General features: G+C 33.8%; 2 protein-coding genes across 3 annotated transcripts; both read left to right on the top strand.

The window, feature by feature from the left end:
- Window positions 1–4,499: 4,499 nt before the first annotated feature.
- LOC131930621 (glutathione S-transferase 1) lies at window positions 4,500–9,743 on the top strand. Its single transcript, XM_059287188.1, has 5 exons — window positions 4,500–4,718; window positions 7,560–7,652; window positions 7,758–7,873; window positions 8,486–8,590; window positions 9,094–9,743. The coding sequence occupies exons 1-5, from the start codon at window positions 4,580–4,582 to the stop codon at window positions 9,256–9,258; spliced, it is 618 nt and encodes a 205-aa protein (XP_059143171.1). The 5' UTR covers window positions 4,500–4,579; the 3' UTR covers window positions 9,259–9,743.
- Window positions 9,744–11,004: 1,261 nt separating this feature from the next.
- LOC131930634 (glutathione S-transferase 1-like) lies at window positions 11,005–14,096 on the top strand. Of its 2 annotated transcripts, none has more exons than XM_059287220.1 (6): window positions 11,005–11,106; window positions 11,434–11,577; window positions 12,734–12,826; window positions 12,961–13,076; window positions 13,210–13,314; window positions 13,845–14,096. In XM_059287220.1, the coding sequence occupies exons 2-6, from the start codon at window positions 11,439–11,441 to the stop codon at window positions 14,007–14,009; spliced, it is 618 nt and encodes a 205-aa protein (XP_059143203.1). In that variant the 5' UTR covers window positions 11,005–11,106; window positions 11,434–11,438; the 3' UTR covers window positions 14,010–14,096. The 2 variants fall into 2 exon arrangements, with proteins under 2 accessions (XP_059143203.1, XP_059143204.1); XM_059287221.1 differs by having other exon boundaries at window positions 11,009–11,110.
- Window positions 14,097–17,390: the final 3,294 nt, after the last annotated feature.

The raw sequence follows: 17,390 nt of genomic DNA, 5'->3' as shown, positions 1-17,390 counted from the left end.
AATGCCATCGTTTTGATGGCATTCTCTGTGGATCACTGCTCATGTATCATTCCATTGAGAGTTGTATTGGAGCTGTCTTGTGATGCCTTGAAGGTATGTGTGGTACCAAACAATGTGTAAGGTCATTTGTTGCATTGGCTGGCGTCTAAGATCTCAGCATTTGAGGCTTGTTATATTCAATGCCCACATTTAATAAAAATAAAAGTCATATTTTTTGTCATTTTACAATGGTAGATTACTAAGCTGACTATAAGTATAAGCAAGTAGTAATAGTTAAGGCTAGTCTTGTAAACATTAACTCATATAGTGAATGTAGGTCTCTGTCAATGAAACCAACTCAATGCAAGGGCATGTCTGCCTGGTACCTTGTTAGAGAACAATACAAAAAACAAATTTTAAAAGTAAATTGTGTCTATGTATTATATGGAACAAAACAAATGTTAAAAACTTTTTTTTACACCCTGATTCCTACATGAATTGTTTTGAAAATATTTTGTATTTATTCAAAAACCACTGCAATGGTATTCCGTATGATTAAAAATTGTTGGTGTTGTATATTTTAATTTAAAGAATGTTGATGTTAACTGTTAAATATAAAGTTGTACAAATGGCTGTTGATATAATCTTCCGTTGAAATGTTGATGGACTTCTGTGAATGTAGTATATCTTTGCCTTTTAAAAGAGCATAACATTTCCTGATAGGTTGTGGATTTCAATACACTGTACTATTTACAATTTAATTATGCCTGATGTTGATGTCAATGGTATGCTTCTAGTTATTTCATTTCTTTTTCTCTCAACTTGTGTATGTAAGTGTAAGAGTTGTCTGAGTTGTACTTTAGGTTATCCCCTTATACAAAAAACATTGCTTAGATAAGTATTACATGAAAATAGGTCTTTACACAGTTTTAGATTTTTTACTGCTGTTTTTAATTTTATAAATTATTATGAATTGAACGAGACCAAAAACTATTGAACTATACAAAATAAATTAAATCTATATATTTGAAACAAACAACACATAATTTACTATGGAACATTTTATTTTACTTCACCACTTTGTATTATTTATTTTTTGCCAAGTGTTTCTTGCCTTTTGCTTTTGATATTATAAATTGCTATTTGTATTCAATCATTGCTTAGAAAGGAGCTTCATCAAAACCTTTTTTTCTGCAGTAAAAAATCATCAGTGAGAAGGGAGGTAGATACTGGTAACTTGAAAACTGTATTAGTTGCTTTGTCTTTCATATATATCTTTAGTTCTTACACGATCAATCAAAATGTGATTTTCTACCATAGTGTTGATATTCTTCTTAAAAAAACAAACTTTTTGTGTTTTATTAGTTGCTCAAAGAAGTTTAGAATTATGTGCTCCAATTAAAATGTGATGTTTTAATGTAGTGCTGATATTCTTCTTTAAAATTAAAAAAAAAACAAATTACTTGTGTATTATTTGATGCTCATTTCCAAAAAGAAGTTAAAAACTATGGGCTCCATTAAATTTTCAAATAAATACAGCATCACATTTAAGTTGCTTGAAGCTCTTGAACGCCCAAAGTGCCTGTTATTTTAATTTAGTTTTGTTAGATATTACTAAGGCATTTGTTTACTGTGCACTTTAGTATGTTTTTCTTATAATTTGAATGTCTCTTAAGGGCAGTTATATGTGTATGATGAACATACAATGATGAAAGACAGTCAAAATCAGTGTTTCCCAGTCCAAGCTGTTTATGCTTTTTGAAAATTCTTACACTCCACAACCCCCCCCCCCCCCTCCATATACATCATTTTTACTATTCTTAAACATAAATGTTTACTAAAGAATAGGATATCCTAGATTTCAACGAGAAATCACAAGGAAATTATTCAGCAATTACAGTAAGTGAATTTTTTAAACATGATGTTGAACTAAACTTCAATTACCATTATAAAGCTGTTCTCTTTTGAGAGTCATCTTATATCATAACATGGAGTTTGTTCTTCACAAAAGAACTTGAAGAGACTATCATATTTGTCACTAGCTTTAATATAATAGCAATTGTTTTTTATTGTTCTTTATTAAAAATTATTAAGAACAGGCTGTCTTTTCAACTACCATTACCAGGCTTTCCCTGTGAATAAGACAATGAACAAGAATAATTTCTCCGAGCTTCTTGAATTTCCCCCCCCTGTAGGTCCCACGTTGGGAAACACTGGTCTAAATATTTGATGAATGAAAAAAACCTTGACTAATGCAGTATTTGTGTTGTATTACTTAACTAATTTTACTTTTGATGATTACTCTAAACATAAGCATACCCAAGTTCAAAGCATCAATGTATTTTTCTTTCATGAATTTTTTTTCTAGGCATCACTGTTGATGGTAACACTTTGTATCGTCTAATGTTGCATATCATCAACACAGTCAGTAGTTCTATATGCTGAATGCAGAGTGAATAGTTTGATTTGCTTGATGCAGTTTTGTCCTTTATTCATTTTAGAATGCTTTTTCATGTCAATGCTATTTTCTTAAAGGCACAGGAACACATTTAATCCACAATAGCATTAAAGTTCAGTACATTTTGAATATTCTTCTTTGCTTGTTTTTATATGTTTCTTTATCTTAGTTTCATTTTTTTTATTTTGCTGTACATAATTTAAATATTTTTCCAACATGTCAAGATGACAGATACAGTTGATATGACAACAGCATTGTTTCTATACACAAACAACCATCTTTTGAATACCATTATTAATTCTGTAATGTACATGAACATGTTTGTCTATATTATCGTTTGTAAAAATGTTTTATGCAAATAGCTTACTATATTCAAGAAACAAACTATTTTGAACAAAGTGTTTGTAAAAACTTTTTGTGAAAATAGTCGCTAAAATGCAAGTAACAAAATACTTTAAGGACATTTATTAAAATTATGTTAATTGATGTCAGAAACTAAAAAATGTATTGAGGAAACAGAACAAAACTATAATGTCTGCTGATCCTTTGATTGGTTTCATTGTCATGTTAAAAGTGCAGAAATATGCAAAGAACACTGTAATAAATAGCATTTGGCTATGTAACCACTGTAATAACAATACAAATGGTGGACTAAATGAGTTAAAGACCAGTGAAGAGTTTGTCTAATGAATGTGTACTGTGCTAAATCGACAGCAAAAACTCTTATATGGTTTTGTTAATTTTAATAAACAAGTATTTACTGTGTCAAAGCTAAAAGTATTTCATTATATTTATATTATTACATATAAATTAGTTTTATATATTCATAGTATTCGTGAATGGCAAAGCTTATATGATTTTTATTTTTTTTAAATTTTACTCCTGAGTTAAACAAATGGAATTTTAATTAAAAAATAACTGTGCTGTATTTTAAAAATGATGTAACCAAGACATTGCTGTTTATACTGTTCTTCTATTTCAAAGCCATGTGATGTCCTAGAAATCCAAGTTAAATTGATGCTGTGATGTTTTTTTTTTCCAGCTTAATATTAGTTATTGGTAGTATTTGTGGAACCTTTTTGTAGCTTTTTTTCTAAATTCTAAAACATTTTATTATATAAACATTGAGAATTAAATTAGACTTAAAGATGTTGGCCCTATATCAAAAAAGCTCAATTTTATACTAATATCAACATTTAATGTTAAAAAAATGCAACATATAAATATTAAAGTATTAATTTTTCCATTTACTGGAAAAAAACATCAAATCTGATAACATAAGATATTAAAAATATGCTTCAACTTCAACATAATTCTGTCTGTTCTTAAAAGATATAGAAATCGTAAACTGGTCATTCCTTGGGTGTTCAAATGATGATTATTTATTTTTAAAAAATGTGTTGCCTCAGTCTGGTGCAATAAAGTCAGTGTTTTTCACTTCTCGTTATTCAACTAGTTTAGTGTTGTCACCCATCATGTTTGTGTTGAAGCTGTTGTCATTTCTCTTGATTTGAATAAAATAATGTTATTACCATATCACATTTTTTTTTTGTTTTTTTTTATTTTACAATATAGTCTACACACCTGATATTGTTCATTAAAAGTGGTGTCACTAGGGCGAGTGTTACTATGTGTGATAACTCAGGGTATTACCCTAAAAAAAAAAAAGAAAAAACGCAAAAAATATTGAGAAAAAAAAATGGTGTATGTATGTTTTATATGGGTGTATATGATGTTTTGTGGTGACTAGTCACTGAGGGGGGGGGGGGGGGATACTAACTTTTTGAGGGGGGTAGATATTTTACACTGGTAAAAGTATATATTTTCTATATAAATTGTATTTAGTATTTTGCGTTCTAGTGGGGGGGGGGGGTAGATATTCGAGGGGGGAGCATAGCCCCCTTTGAAGAGAAGCCTGAAAGAAACTCTGTTCAAAGTGGAGACTTTCGAGTTGCATCTTCCAGAAAAAAACGCATGTTTTGCATTTAAAAACAAGACAATCGTATTTTTACAGCAAACATAAATACATTTCCATATGAATAGAAATGAAAGGGAAGCTACTCTAAATAATATTTTCTTAAGATGGCTGGTGTCTTTTTAATAGCAAATTGACTATCTCGAATAGGGTTGATAAAAATCAAAATGACACTAGAAAACATCAAGCTTATCTACTTCGATGGCAGAGGTCGTGCTGAGGTGACACGGTTAATGCTGGCAGCAGCAGACGTCAAGTACGAGGACATCAGATACATTTTTCAGAGATGGCCCGCCGAGAAGTCAAGTAAGGGTAATCTATCGTTTTGGGTACGTAAAATCGCCCGCGGCTAGAAATGCACGAAAAAGTTGCCTCACTATCAAGGCTTTAATAGAAGTATATTGTGATATATTTGTGTCAAATATTATAGATAAATGAATAATAAACCTAAATCAATGGCTAAATATATCAATATAGATCTAGACCAGAAATTAACTTTCAGTGTTTGCGAGCAAGATTTCCTATAGGCCTATAAACAGCAGCCATTTGTAAAATAGAGTTGCCTTCCCCTGAATCTGGCGCTTTAAGTTTGCAAAAAAGAACTTAAACAAGATGGCTGCTATAGTAAATGAGCATGGTTGCATCTGTTGGAAACATCACTAGTCTTCATTTATTACTGAAAAGTTTCAATTCAGTTGTTTAAAAACAGGTACATAAATGAAACAAGGAATCATTTTTGTATTTTTTAAAACATATTATGTGAAATAATTATTAAAATTCAAGGAGTCACCTGCCTTTCACATTACTAGTCGCGGGCGATTTTACGTACCTAAAACGATAGATTACCCAAGTAAGATTTAACTTTAAAACTTTAAGAAGACTGAAACTTTTAAAAATATCAGGAGACTATCAATTAGCTAGGTTCAATAACTCGAAAGCGTCCTTCGTTGCTAACAAGAACATGGCTACCACACCTTGGCCTACGATTGGGCAATTTTTCAACTTTGTTCGAGAGACCACCTTAACATTAACTTTAAAATAATTATCACGCGAAAAATGGCGGTTTTTTCGCGTATTTTAAGCTATCTGATGATGACAAAGTTATTTTTGCCAGAAAAAAAATATTAAAATTTGCTTCCGACAATGTAGGTCAAACGTAAACATGGGTATAGTTTGAGTTGTTTAAAAACTTTAAATAAGGGACTGTAATATGTCTAAATGGCACTGTAAGGTAGGGTATTATTAGATTGATCGTTTAATGAAAAAATATATAATTATTATGTGCCGATTTTAAGAAATCGGCATCGTAAAAAGGTCACTGAAAGCACGTAATTTTTTACTGTGACGTCATCGCTATTGTTACGGAAGCTGTACAGTAGTATCCTCTCGCTGCCTATGTAATTGTGTTTTCTTTTCACTTGACACCCTTTTTCAGCTTATTTTGCTAGCGTAATTAGACTAATTAAGCCTAATTATGGATATTTCACCTGGCTTTTGGATTATACAAGGACTCTAAAAGCCCTTAAACCACAACGATCTGTTTTTTTTTTTAATCCCTGGAATTTGTAGTGAGCGTTGGTCTTTGTGTGCTTATTTAGGCCTAATTATTTGTTTTCAAATAGGGGGGATTTAAAAATCGTCCAAAAAAAAGCGTGATGTCATCTATGGATGACCCCTTAGCGATTGGCTGAAAGCGTAAATTAAATTTGTGAAACTATCAAGGCAGAAGTGCAAGAAAATTACATTTTAAATATGTTTCTGTTAATTTAAAAATGAATGGTTGGCTGTGGGCCCTCTATCTAACTAAAGGTCAGGTCTAAACTTTACTAGATCAAGTAAACGGCTTCCCTTTCCCTCGTGCGGGATCTGGCTGTATGGTAGTTCTGACACGTGAAACGGAAAAATGTAAAAAAAACAACAACAAATAAACAGAATAAAGTCAGCTTTTGTTAGGAAAAAAGTCACAAAAATGATTTTTGGAAAAAAGTCACAAAAATCTTTTAAGAAATATTCTGATTTAATAGTTGAGAATTGTAAAAATTTTGTTGTGTTTATGATGTGGGCAGTGTTTTTTGGTTGCATATTTATATACTTTAAAAGCATTATGGTTTATAACATTACTAAGTAAAATACTGTAAGATAATTAACACAGCAACCTCTACTTTTGTTATGTCTTTAAATACATGGTTACGTTAATTATTAACTATTTTAAGCACTTCATTGTGTTTCGCATGTTGTTTTTTTTTGCCAAAGGCCTTTCCTTGGTTGGCTTATCCTCAGTTTTCCTTGTCCGTCCATATTGTGTGTTGTTGACTTTTTGCGTTAATGACAGCTTTTTACCATACCATGTCGGATTTCTGTTCTAATCTTATGCTTTTTTATGTAATGATAAATGTGGGCAGTACAGGTAGTTGAAATATTAAGTATGGTTTTTATGCCATTTTACAGTTTTTATGCCATTTCACGCTAGTTTAAAAAACATAGTGGAAATCGAAAAGGTTGGAACATTCCATAAAATTCTATTAAATATTTTATGTATTACGGAAATTCAAACCTACATACTTCATACTAAATATTTTTACGTGTGTTATTCTACGTAGACAACCTAAGCACATTATATTACATTTAATTAATTGTAAGTTGATTTGCACTTTCTGAATATTTAATACATAAAAGTATGTGAGGGCGTGGGGCTGCTAACCCGATACTTTCAAGTTCAAATCCAGGTCCAAGGTAGTGGAATGTCCCTGAGTCCACCCAACTCTGATGGGTAACGAACTCACTTTAGGGAAAGTAAAGGTGGCAGGGCATAGTGCTGACCACATTATCCCTTAAAATAGCCAAGGTCAAGAAACATGAACTCCACTTCATCTGCCCAATGGATCGTTAGGTCTAAAGAGGAATCTTTTTTTTTAAATACATAAAAGTATTAATACATTCTATGCAAGTACATATTTGTGATTTTTTTCCTACAATCATGTTATGGCATTGTCTCTAGCAGGCGAATAGATATTAGATTTAATTAAAATATTTCTTAAGTAGGGCTATCTGTTATCTAAAAACAGATATTGTCCTAAACATAGAGTATTAATAAAAATTATTACCTTAATTTTAACATGTTGCTGTTGCTTTTTTTTTTTTTTACAGAAATGCCTTTTGGGCAACTACCAGTACTAATTATAGATGACAACATGTTTGGCCAGAGCCTTGCAATAGCAGCTTACATTGCCAAGGAAGCAGGTAGGCCAAATAGTTTCCTTTAAGTTTATTTTCACCTTAATTTAATAATTATAATAAATAAATAAATGTATGTAAACAATTTAACAACAATTTTTATTTTTTTAGGATTTTATCCTAAAAGTAATCTTGATGGGTTAAAAGTGGATCAAGTAGTTCAGCTGGGAGTTGACTTTCAAACAGTAGCAATGACAGCTTTGTTTCACGAAGATGAAGCTAAAAAGGTAGCATTTTCACTTTTATAATTGACTTTTGCCCTTGTAAATTTTTTTTATGATGAACAAACTGACCCGCAACGGTGGTATCTAGTTGTTGTTTCCCTCCCCAGTGAAAGCAGCCGTTTACCGACGACAATGAAAAGGTCAAGCAGAAATTGTTACCTCCCCTTTGTTTCAAATAATTAAATACTAAATAATCTGCCCCTAATAGCCATCACTAATTCAACCCTGCTCTACGATTGTAAACATTCGTCGTGAACCAAAGCTCACCAGACGGGTGGGGGTGGTAGCGATATACCTGGAGAGCGGGGGAGTAATGGCGTGCGTCTACATCTTGTTCCGCATGGTCCAGATGAAGAGAATTATATATATATAGATCTGTAGGCCAACAGTTTTCATATCGGTGGTCTATTTTATTTTCCAATAAACATTTCATTATATATTATATAGGTCTATTTATTTTATTTTGTTTTCAAAATTGAATCCATTCATAATTAGATTTAAAACAAAAATATATAATATTTATTTGGCTTTAAATATTTAATTTACTCAAGTTGCCTTTTTAAATTTATTAACTCAGCTAATAAAATATATTTTTTATAATTATATTTATAACAGAGTGAGCTTGTGAAAGAGCTCAAGGAAGTAGAGGTGCCCAAGTACTTAGACTTTTTTGAAAAACTTTTGAAAGAATCTGGAACAGGATATTTTGTTGGTACAACGGTAAGACAGTGAAGTCATATTTTTACTGTATTATGAAAGCATGAAATTTACTTAAGAAATTTTTTTGGGTGTAAAACAAGAGCATGAGATAGTTTGTTTTATATATCCTAACTATAACTATACGGTAAAGCTCATGGCTGATAAACAGAAAATTCTCGAGTTCGAGCCCTCCAGCAGATTAGGCTCAACAGCTGGAGACAGCCACTCTTCTAGGAGAGACAACTCCAAAATCGAAATCAAACAATTGCTGCCTTGTAGTTTGTTCTTGGCTGGACAAAGGCTATGGAAGCAAATCCAAAATCTAGTTGACATGTATACTTAATTGTTTTGGAGGGAATCCCTTCCAACACTACAATTAAAAACGAAGAAGAAGACTTAAACAGTACAACATTATTTTCTTTTATATAAATAGCATTATAAATCTTCACATTTTATAGCTCATTTGATTGTTTAATTGTTTTTGACTCATGGAATTTTACCAGTTTGTAACACATTTTTTGCAGTTAACACTTGCAGACTTCTTCATCTATGATATAATCTCTGTGACGATAGACAGAGGAGTCCTCAGCACATCCAAACATCCATTAGTGGATGGGTTAGTTAAGAAAGTTGAAAGTAATCCCAATGTAAAAACTTACCTGGCAAACAGAAAGAAGACTGATTTTTAATACAGAATAGAAACCTCCAGATTTTAAAATTACCTGTCCATTATAAAAAATTACGGCTTTGTAAAACAAAAAACAACAATATCGGCATCTTAACATTTTGCCACATTATTAAAACAATTGTATGTAATTGACAGAAGTAATCTTTTTTAATTAAGATATAAAAAAATCCAATTTTAAAAATCTGTATTAAATTTAACTGTCTAAAGATGCTAATAATGTTTATAATGAAAATTTCCAGAGCTGTAAAATTTGAAAATATCACATTTGACAAACTTTCCAATTGTGTATTGTAGCATAAATATTTTATTCAATGAATAAGTGAATTTTAAAATTCTATCTTGCAACATTAGATTTCATTCATTGCATTGGTTTATTGTTGTGAAATTCAGCTAATGGAAGTAAAGTTTATTGTATCAAACTTAACATTGGCTGTCTATGTAAATAATTGCAATCCATATTTGATGTAACTTTATATTAATGTAAAATGTAAATAAATATGTAGACTAGAGATAAGTCTTTATTTTTACATTTTAAGTTGTTGCGCTGTTTGTTTTATACGAATACTTTACATCCATGATCAGATAACCATACCTGATTTATATTTTCTACTGACATATTCAACAGTTAACTTAATAGCCATAAAAATATGACATTTAAACTAGCAAGAAGTCTCATACCCTTCACAACTTAGTTTATAACAAATTCACATATTTGGGAAAGTGATCAACAAGGATTGAGGGGGGAGGGGTGTCAGATGAGTACACAAAAAGATGTATACACAAAGCCATATAACTCTTAATAAGGAATTGCACAGCCTAGTCACTCCATAGCAAGATCAGAATCTTCTACACAAATGTTAATGTAATGCAGTATTGCTTTATTGTTCAGAGACCTGGAGGGTTACCATAAACAAAGACATGCTGAAGTCGTTCTCAAAGAGATGTTTACGACAGACCCACAAGATCAGATGGCCAAACATGGAGTTTGTTCTTCACAAAAGAACATGAAGAAATTATCATATTTGGTACCAGCTTTAATTGCATAGCAAATCTGCATATCAATTGTTATAATGATATTTATCCAGAACAGCATGTCTTTTAGCTACCATCACCAGGCTTTATCTGTGGAATCAAGTAATTATTCATTTTATCTTACATGACTACAAGTACAAATCTTACGCCTCTTTTCTTTTCTTAACTTAGCAACACCTTTCAGCACTGTATACATAATTATTGATTATTGGCCGAGAAAAAAATCAATAACCGAATTTGACCTAATAAGAAAAAAAAACTTCAATGATTCAGCACAACCTCATTTCAGTTTTGCCGAGTCATGTTAGTTCGTGCACAAATCAATAAACATCCCCACCCTCCCCGCATTTGGCCTCGATCTCCCCCTCTCCAGAGGCGTATCAAACGGTGGGGGTGGGTGGTGGGTACATATGTCCGACCCTATGGGGCGCCAAAATGGGTTGGAAAAAATTAAAAGCTCATTTTAGCTGCAGTTTTGCATTGTAAATATTAAAAAATGAGGGGGGGGGGGAATGCCAAAATGAAAGTTTGTCTCTGGGCGCCGGGAAGGGTCGCTACACCTCTGCCCCTCTCTCCCTACTAGCCTTTTGTCGAGTCTTGTTATACGTCCATAAACACTGAATTAGAACCGACTTTAGACCCAGTGTAGACAGTAAAAAGAAATGCTAATTTTAACCTCGTACTATTGAACCAGAATTCGCTGGTCATAGTTGTCTATATAAACCAAAAACTGTGTCACAATCGGGCATACGCTGTCGACACGCTCCAAGAATAAGCCTTAACAGTTTTCTGCACTGATTGCGCTACACACAACTTTGTAGGTAGTATTATATTACATTAATGTTTTTTTGATAAATTATATACATAGGCATATATATATATATATATATATATATATATATATATATATATATATATATATATATATATATATATATATATATATGCCTATATTCCTAAATATATGCATGAATATAGGGTCTATATATTATGTAGGCATATATATATATATAAAGATATATTTATATTCTAAGCTTATGTGTGTGTGTGGGGGGGGGGGGGGTATTCGTGTTCTTAAATGATACTTTTATTTGTAACTATTAAGTTTCTTGACTATAAACTATATTTATGCCTCTCTCCGCAGTTAAAATGGCTCTAAAAAACGTCAAGCTTTACTACTTCGATGGCAGAGGTCGTGCTGAGGTGACACGGTTAATGCTGGCAGCAGCAGGCGTCAAGTACGAAGACATCAGATACACTTCACAGACATGGCCCGCCGAGAAGTCAAGTAAGACTGATATTTTTAGAATTATATATTTTTAAAAAAAAAAGGCTTTTGTAACCAAGAGCTTACTTTTATTTCTAACTGTGATAGATTTACGGATTGGCTGATTTTTAATTTTGTAGAAAACATAAAGTGAATGTTAGAGACTATCAAGGCAAAAATACACTTAACGTATCCATAAATGACGTCACACTCGTAGGTGGGAGGGGGGGGGGGGGTCCGTAATTTTGTGACGGTGTGAGATGAGGGGGAGGGAGGGATTCAGATGGTGGGACGTCACACTTTTGCATTATAAAAAAGCAATGTTAGAAAACGTATTTCCGCCGTTATTTCGCGTTTTAGAAAACTATTTTAATAAATTGTAATAGGAATTGATCAAAATACTCTATGTTGACGGAGTTCAAACAAGATTTTGGGAAAATATCGATGTTTTAAGAAAAAAATCAACAGCAATTTTGAGAGAGGTTGTAGGCTGAGGAGTGACGTCATTTTACGAGGGGTCTGGCTCAGTGGCGTAGCGAGGTCGGGTGTCACCCGGTGTGGCACTTAATGGTGTCACCCCCCCAGAGGCGTAGTGACCCTTCCCGGGGACAAACTTTCGATTTGCACCCCCCTCAAACTTTCGATCTGCACCCCCCCCCCCTCAAACTTTTGATTTGCACCCCCCTCAAGTTTTTCTCTATATATTTTGCTATTTTTTGCCTTGGTGTCACCCCCCCCCCCTAAATGGTGTCACCCGGTGCGGTCCGCACCCACCGCCCCCCCCCCCCCCTCGCTACACCTCTGGTCTGGCTTTTTGTGAAGACGTGTGACGGAGGGGAGGGGGGGGGGTGGTAAAAATCGTCCAAAAAAGAGTGACGTCTTTTATGCATGACCCCTAAATTAAATCTCAAAATAAATTGTCTGTTAATTTAACAATGATGGGCTATGCCTCCCCCCCCCCCCTCAATGCCCCCCCCCCCCTCCCGAATGGTAGTTCCGCCCCTGTTTTCATTTGTAGCTTTGTAAATAGCAGACGATCATAAATTTAATTTAATTAGCTTATTTTTTAGTAGCCTGTCCGTTATTTTAAAAGAATACTGACTAGATTATATAGTAATTAAAAAATTATTAACTTTAATTATATGTGTCAACTAATGTTGCTTTTTTTCTTCTTCAGAAATGCCTTTTGGGCAAGTACCAGTAATAAGTGTAGATGGCAAAATGTTTGGCCAGAGCCTTGCAATAGCAACTTTCGTTGCCAAGGAAGCTGGTAGGCCAATAATTTTCTTTAAATTTATTTTACAACTTTTAAAGAATAATTATAATAAATACATGTATGTTAACAATTTAATTTTTTTTATAAATATCAGGAAAAAAATTAAAAATTGTTTTTTTTTTTTTTAGGATTTTATCCAAAAAGTAATCTTGATGGGTTAAAAGTGGATCAAGTAGTTCAGCTGGGAGTTGACTTTCAAACAGCAGCAGGGAAAGCTTTTTTTGAGAAAGATGAAGCTAAAAAGGTAACATGACATTTTCAGTTTTAAAAATTGATTTTTGTATTTGCAATATAATATTTAATTTACTCGAGTTGTCTTTTTAAAATTATTAACTCATCTAATAAAGTATATTTTTTTATAATTAAATTAATAATAGAGTGAGCTTCAGAAAGATCTCAAGGAAGTACAGGTGCCCAAGTACTTAGACTTGTTTGAAAAACTTTTGAAAGAATCTGGCACAGGATATTTCTTTGGCACAACGGTCAGTGAAGTCACATTTTGTAGCCCTTTTAAGTGTTTCTTCCAGACATCGCTTCGTGGGGGGGGGGGGGGGGGGAGAGGGGGCCTGGGCCACCCCAAAGAAAGTCTACCACTTCATGAAAGAAACGGAATTTATATAGAAAATCTATACTTTTAACAGTTTCTGGCCGCCCCGGAAATTTTTGTCTGGCTCCCCCTCTCCCAACCATCATGGAGAAAAAATTCTGGAAGAATCACTGGCCCTATTTATCATTACCTTTTTAGTATTTTTTTACTTTTATAGTAGTTTTTTTACTGTATTATTAATGAGTAAAATTTACTTTAGAAATATTTTTTTGGGCGTAAAACAAGAGCATGAAATAGTTTTGTTTTATATATATCCTGGCTCTAACTATACCTAGACTTCATTTTTACTTATACAACATTATTTTCTTTTAAATAAATAATCTAATTTAATCATCTCATTTTATTTGTATGTTTAATTGTTTGTGAGCTATGAGATTTTACCAGTTTGTAACACATTTTTTGCAGTTAACACTTGCAGACTTCTTCATCTATGATCTCATCTCCGGTTTGATAGGCAGAGGAGTCCTCAGCACATCCAAACATCCATTAGTGGATGGGTTAGTTAAGAAAGTTGAAAGTAATGCTAATGTAAAAACTTACCTGGCAAACAGAAAGAAGACTGATTTTTAATACAGAATAGAAACCTCCAGATTTTAAAATTACCTGTCCATTAAAAAAGATTTAAAGCTTTGTAACACAAAAAAAAACAAAAACTAATGGCTTCTTTACATTTTGCCACATTATTAAAACAACCTCATGTAGGCCAATTGACATAAGTAACCTTTATTAAGATATAAAAAATACAATTTTAAAAATCTGTATTAAATTTAACTGTCCTAAAATGCTAATAATATTTAAAATTAAAATTTTCAGAGCTGTAAAATTTGAAAATATCACATTTGACAAACTTTCCAATTGTATATTGTAGCTAAATATTTTCTTCAATGTATAAGTGAATTTTAAAAATGCTATCTGGCATTATTAGATTTCATTCACTCCATTGGTTAATCGTTGTGAAATTCAGTTAATGAAAGTAAAGTTTATTGAATCAAACTTGACATTGGCTGTCTGTGTAAATAACTGCAATCCATATTTGATGTAACTTTAAATTAATGTAAAATGTAAATAAATATCATGTAGAGATAAGTCTTTTCTTTTACATTTTAAGTTGTTGCGATGTTTGTTTTATATGAATACTTTATATCCATGATCAGATAACTAAACCTGATTTATATTTTCTACTGACATACACAACAGTTAACTTAATAGCCATAAAAATATGACATTTAACTAGCCAGAAGTCTCATACCCTTCAGAACTTAGTTTCAAATACACATTCACATATCTGGGAAAGTGATTAACATTGGGCAGAATAAAATCTGTATATACAAAGCCATATAACTCACCAATCCCAATAAGGAATTGCACAGCTTAGTCACTTCATAGCAAGATCAGAATCTTCTACTCAAATGTTAATGCAGTATTGCTTTATGGTTCGGAGACCTGGAGGGTCACCAAAGCAAATACAGACTGGCTGAAGTCGTTCACAAAGAGATGTTTACGACAGATCCACAAGATCAGATGGCCAGAGGAAATATCCATTAAAGACCTGTGGTAAAACAGCTAATAGGAAGGGACATTAAAGCCAGAAAATGGGGATGGTAACAGCAGAAGGATGTCGTTCACTCAGTAACTAGCCTACCTGATTCAGTGATGCGTAACAATCTACGGCTTGTACACTTACGACGTGCTGTGGCCGTGTGTATGTGCTACAGGTATATATCTATATAAAAATTATATATATATATATATATATATATATATATATATATATATATATATATATATATATATATATATATATATATATATTCTATAATACATTGAAAGAGTGATCAAGTGTGAACACTGTTTATCTCTCGCTTATACCCACTGTTTTTCATAATTTTATAAAGTTAGTCAGAAGTAGCAAGCAGTCCTGAAAAAAATAGGTGGGTGGGGCTGTAGGCTTTTGATGACATTTGTTGTGTGGCTGTGATCGCTACTAATGACGATATGGGTTGGGGTAAAATTAACAGAAATAAAGTGACGTCATTTATGTACAGCCACTTGCCTGCGCCTTATATGTAACTTTACCAACGTGGTTCTTCATAGGATTATCTCGAGCGGAGATGTAACTTTTCCTTTTTTTACGGAACTCTGCTTTTTCCTAAAACAAAAAAATTAAAAAAAAAAAAAAACTACAAACAACAACAACGGCAAACAGATCTAGAATCTAGCTGTTGCGCCGACCGAGACTGAATTTGATTCATGGTTGCGCTCGCTGATCGTGAGGCTTACGATGCAATACCACGCGAGCACATTCTACAAGCGCTTTTATTTAAATTTCTAACTTTAACTTGGTTCTTTTTCTCCTGCTTCGTTCTTAATTTTTAGTGTTGGGAATGATCTAGCCTTATCTTATCGAGACTTTTTCGAATTTGTCAACCATGAGCTTTTGCCGACTCGACCACGCCTCCATCACAATCCGTCCCATGAGCCGCGAAATGCGGCTTGAGCCAGCTTCACCGTAGGCCCACGAGCCGCAAGGTGCGGCTCGACACCGCAAGCGGTTTTTTTAACAAGTCATTTAACGTGTAAAAAACCTACATTCTTTAACATAACTTAAAATTATCTTCATTTACTATTATAGAAATTTCATTTCTGTTTATTTTGATGTATAATACATAAATCTGGTAAGAAAAACATTGGAGCTATAATTGTTTACGTAAATAGGCTCTGTGTAAAAAAAAAATAGGTCACGAAAATATTGAGGTCAGGGGGTGGAAACGCCTCTGGTATAGAAAGAGTTAAGGATACGTGTCAACTGGTTATGCGCTATTGAGGCCATTGACTCCGATTTCAGCCTGCTTTTCTTTTTGGACTTGCCTCCATAACATTTGTCCAATCAAGAACAAACTAGAAAGCAGCAGTTGTTTCATTTTGATCTCTCCTAGAAGAGTGGCTGTCCCCCAGCTAACGAGCCTCATCTGCCGGAGGCAACCATGAGCTTTACCGAATCGACCGCGCCGACCCCTTAACGTGGTTAATTAGAGTTTTTTTAATATATTAAAAAACAAGAACAGCAAAAAAAAAAAAATCAAATAATAATAATAAAAAAAACCCCACTCGATCAACGTTTCAACGTTTGATCCAAATTACCGATGTAGGATTACTATTACACGATCGATCAGAGTTTCTTCTAGCAGTGGCGTAGCGAGGTCGGTGTCACCAGGTGCGGCACTTAATGGTGTCACCCCCAGAGGCGTAGCGACAAACTTTCAAATTTTCGATTTGCACCCCTCCCCCCCCCCCCCTCAAACTTCCGATTTGCACCCGCTCAAACTTTAGATTTGCACTCCCTCAAGTTTTTCTCTATATATTTTGCGGTCCGCACCCCCGCCCCCCCCCCTCGCTACGCCTCCGTCTTCCAGTCTACCGCCCCCCGAACGAGATGGATTTTATATAGCAAACATACACTTTTACTAGTGTCCGCCACCCCCCCCCCCGAAAAATGTTGACCCCCCCCCGAAATTATCAAGTGCCCCCCCCCCCCCCCCCTTGAGAAAAAAGTCTGGAAGAAATACTGCGATCGATCATGGCCTAGATCTAATGGTCTTCGGCACTATTTTCAATAGCAGAGCCGGCGTTAGGGGGTGGCGAACGGGGCGGTCGCCATAGGCCCCGCGCTTGAAGGGGCCCCGCGCTTCAGCAATGTCATTGTTATCTGAATTAGTTCGTAAACTTAAAAAAAAAATGTTGCTGAATTCAATTGGGAAAAACTAAATGGTGGAATGCCGACGTTGTTGATTGTTATACCTGAGGCCACGGTTGATGTTGGTGAGTCCCACCTGAACTGGGACAGGCCGTAATTCGATACAAAAATAGTGTTACACCTACCCTTTGTGTAGGGTACGGTCGCCTGGCATTTGACCTGAGCTGACTGGAGATGGCGGTCGAGAATTAGCCCAC

Source organism: Physella acuta, unplaced genomic scaffold (assembly GCF_028476545.2).
Source record: "Physella acuta isolate Inbredline_101_S28 unplaced genomic scaffold, ASM2847654v3 ptg001810l, whole genome shotgun sequence".
Classification (NCBI taxonomy): Eukaryota; Metazoa; Mollusca; class Gastropoda; family Physidae; genus Physella; species Physella acuta.
This window is presented reverse-complemented; position numbering and strand designations above follow the sequence as displayed.

What these genes read in the sequence shown, in the direction of transcription:
- LOC131930621 (XM_059287188.1), top strand. Translation starts at nt 4,580, where the DNA reads ATGACACTAGAAAACATCAAGCTTATCTACTTCGATGGCAGAGGTCGT. An exon ending in TTACATTGCCAAGGAAGCAG is followed by an intron (nt 7,653 to 7,757) that starts GTAGGCCAAATA and finishes TTATTTTTTTAG; the next exon opens with GATTTTATCCTAAAAGTAAT. An exon ending in ACGAAGATGAAGCTAAAAAG is followed by an intron (nt 7,874 to 8,485) that starts GTAGCATTTTCA and finishes TATTTATAACAG; the next exon opens with AGTGAGCTTGTGAAAGAGCT.
- LOC131930634 (XM_059287220.1), top strand. Translation starts at nt 11,439, where the DNA reads ATGGCTCTAAAAAACGTCAAGCTTTACTACTTCGATGGCAGAGGTCGT. An exon ending in TTTCGTTGCCAAGGAAGCTG is followed by an intron (nt 12,827 to 12,960) that starts GTAGGCCAATAA and finishes TTTTTTTTTTAG; the next exon opens with GATTTTATCCAAAAAGTAAT. An exon ending in GATATTTCTTTGGCACAACG is followed by an intron (nt 13,315 to 13,844) that starts GTCAGTGAAGTC and finishes CATTTTTTGCAG; the next exon opens with TTAACACTTGCAGACTTCTT.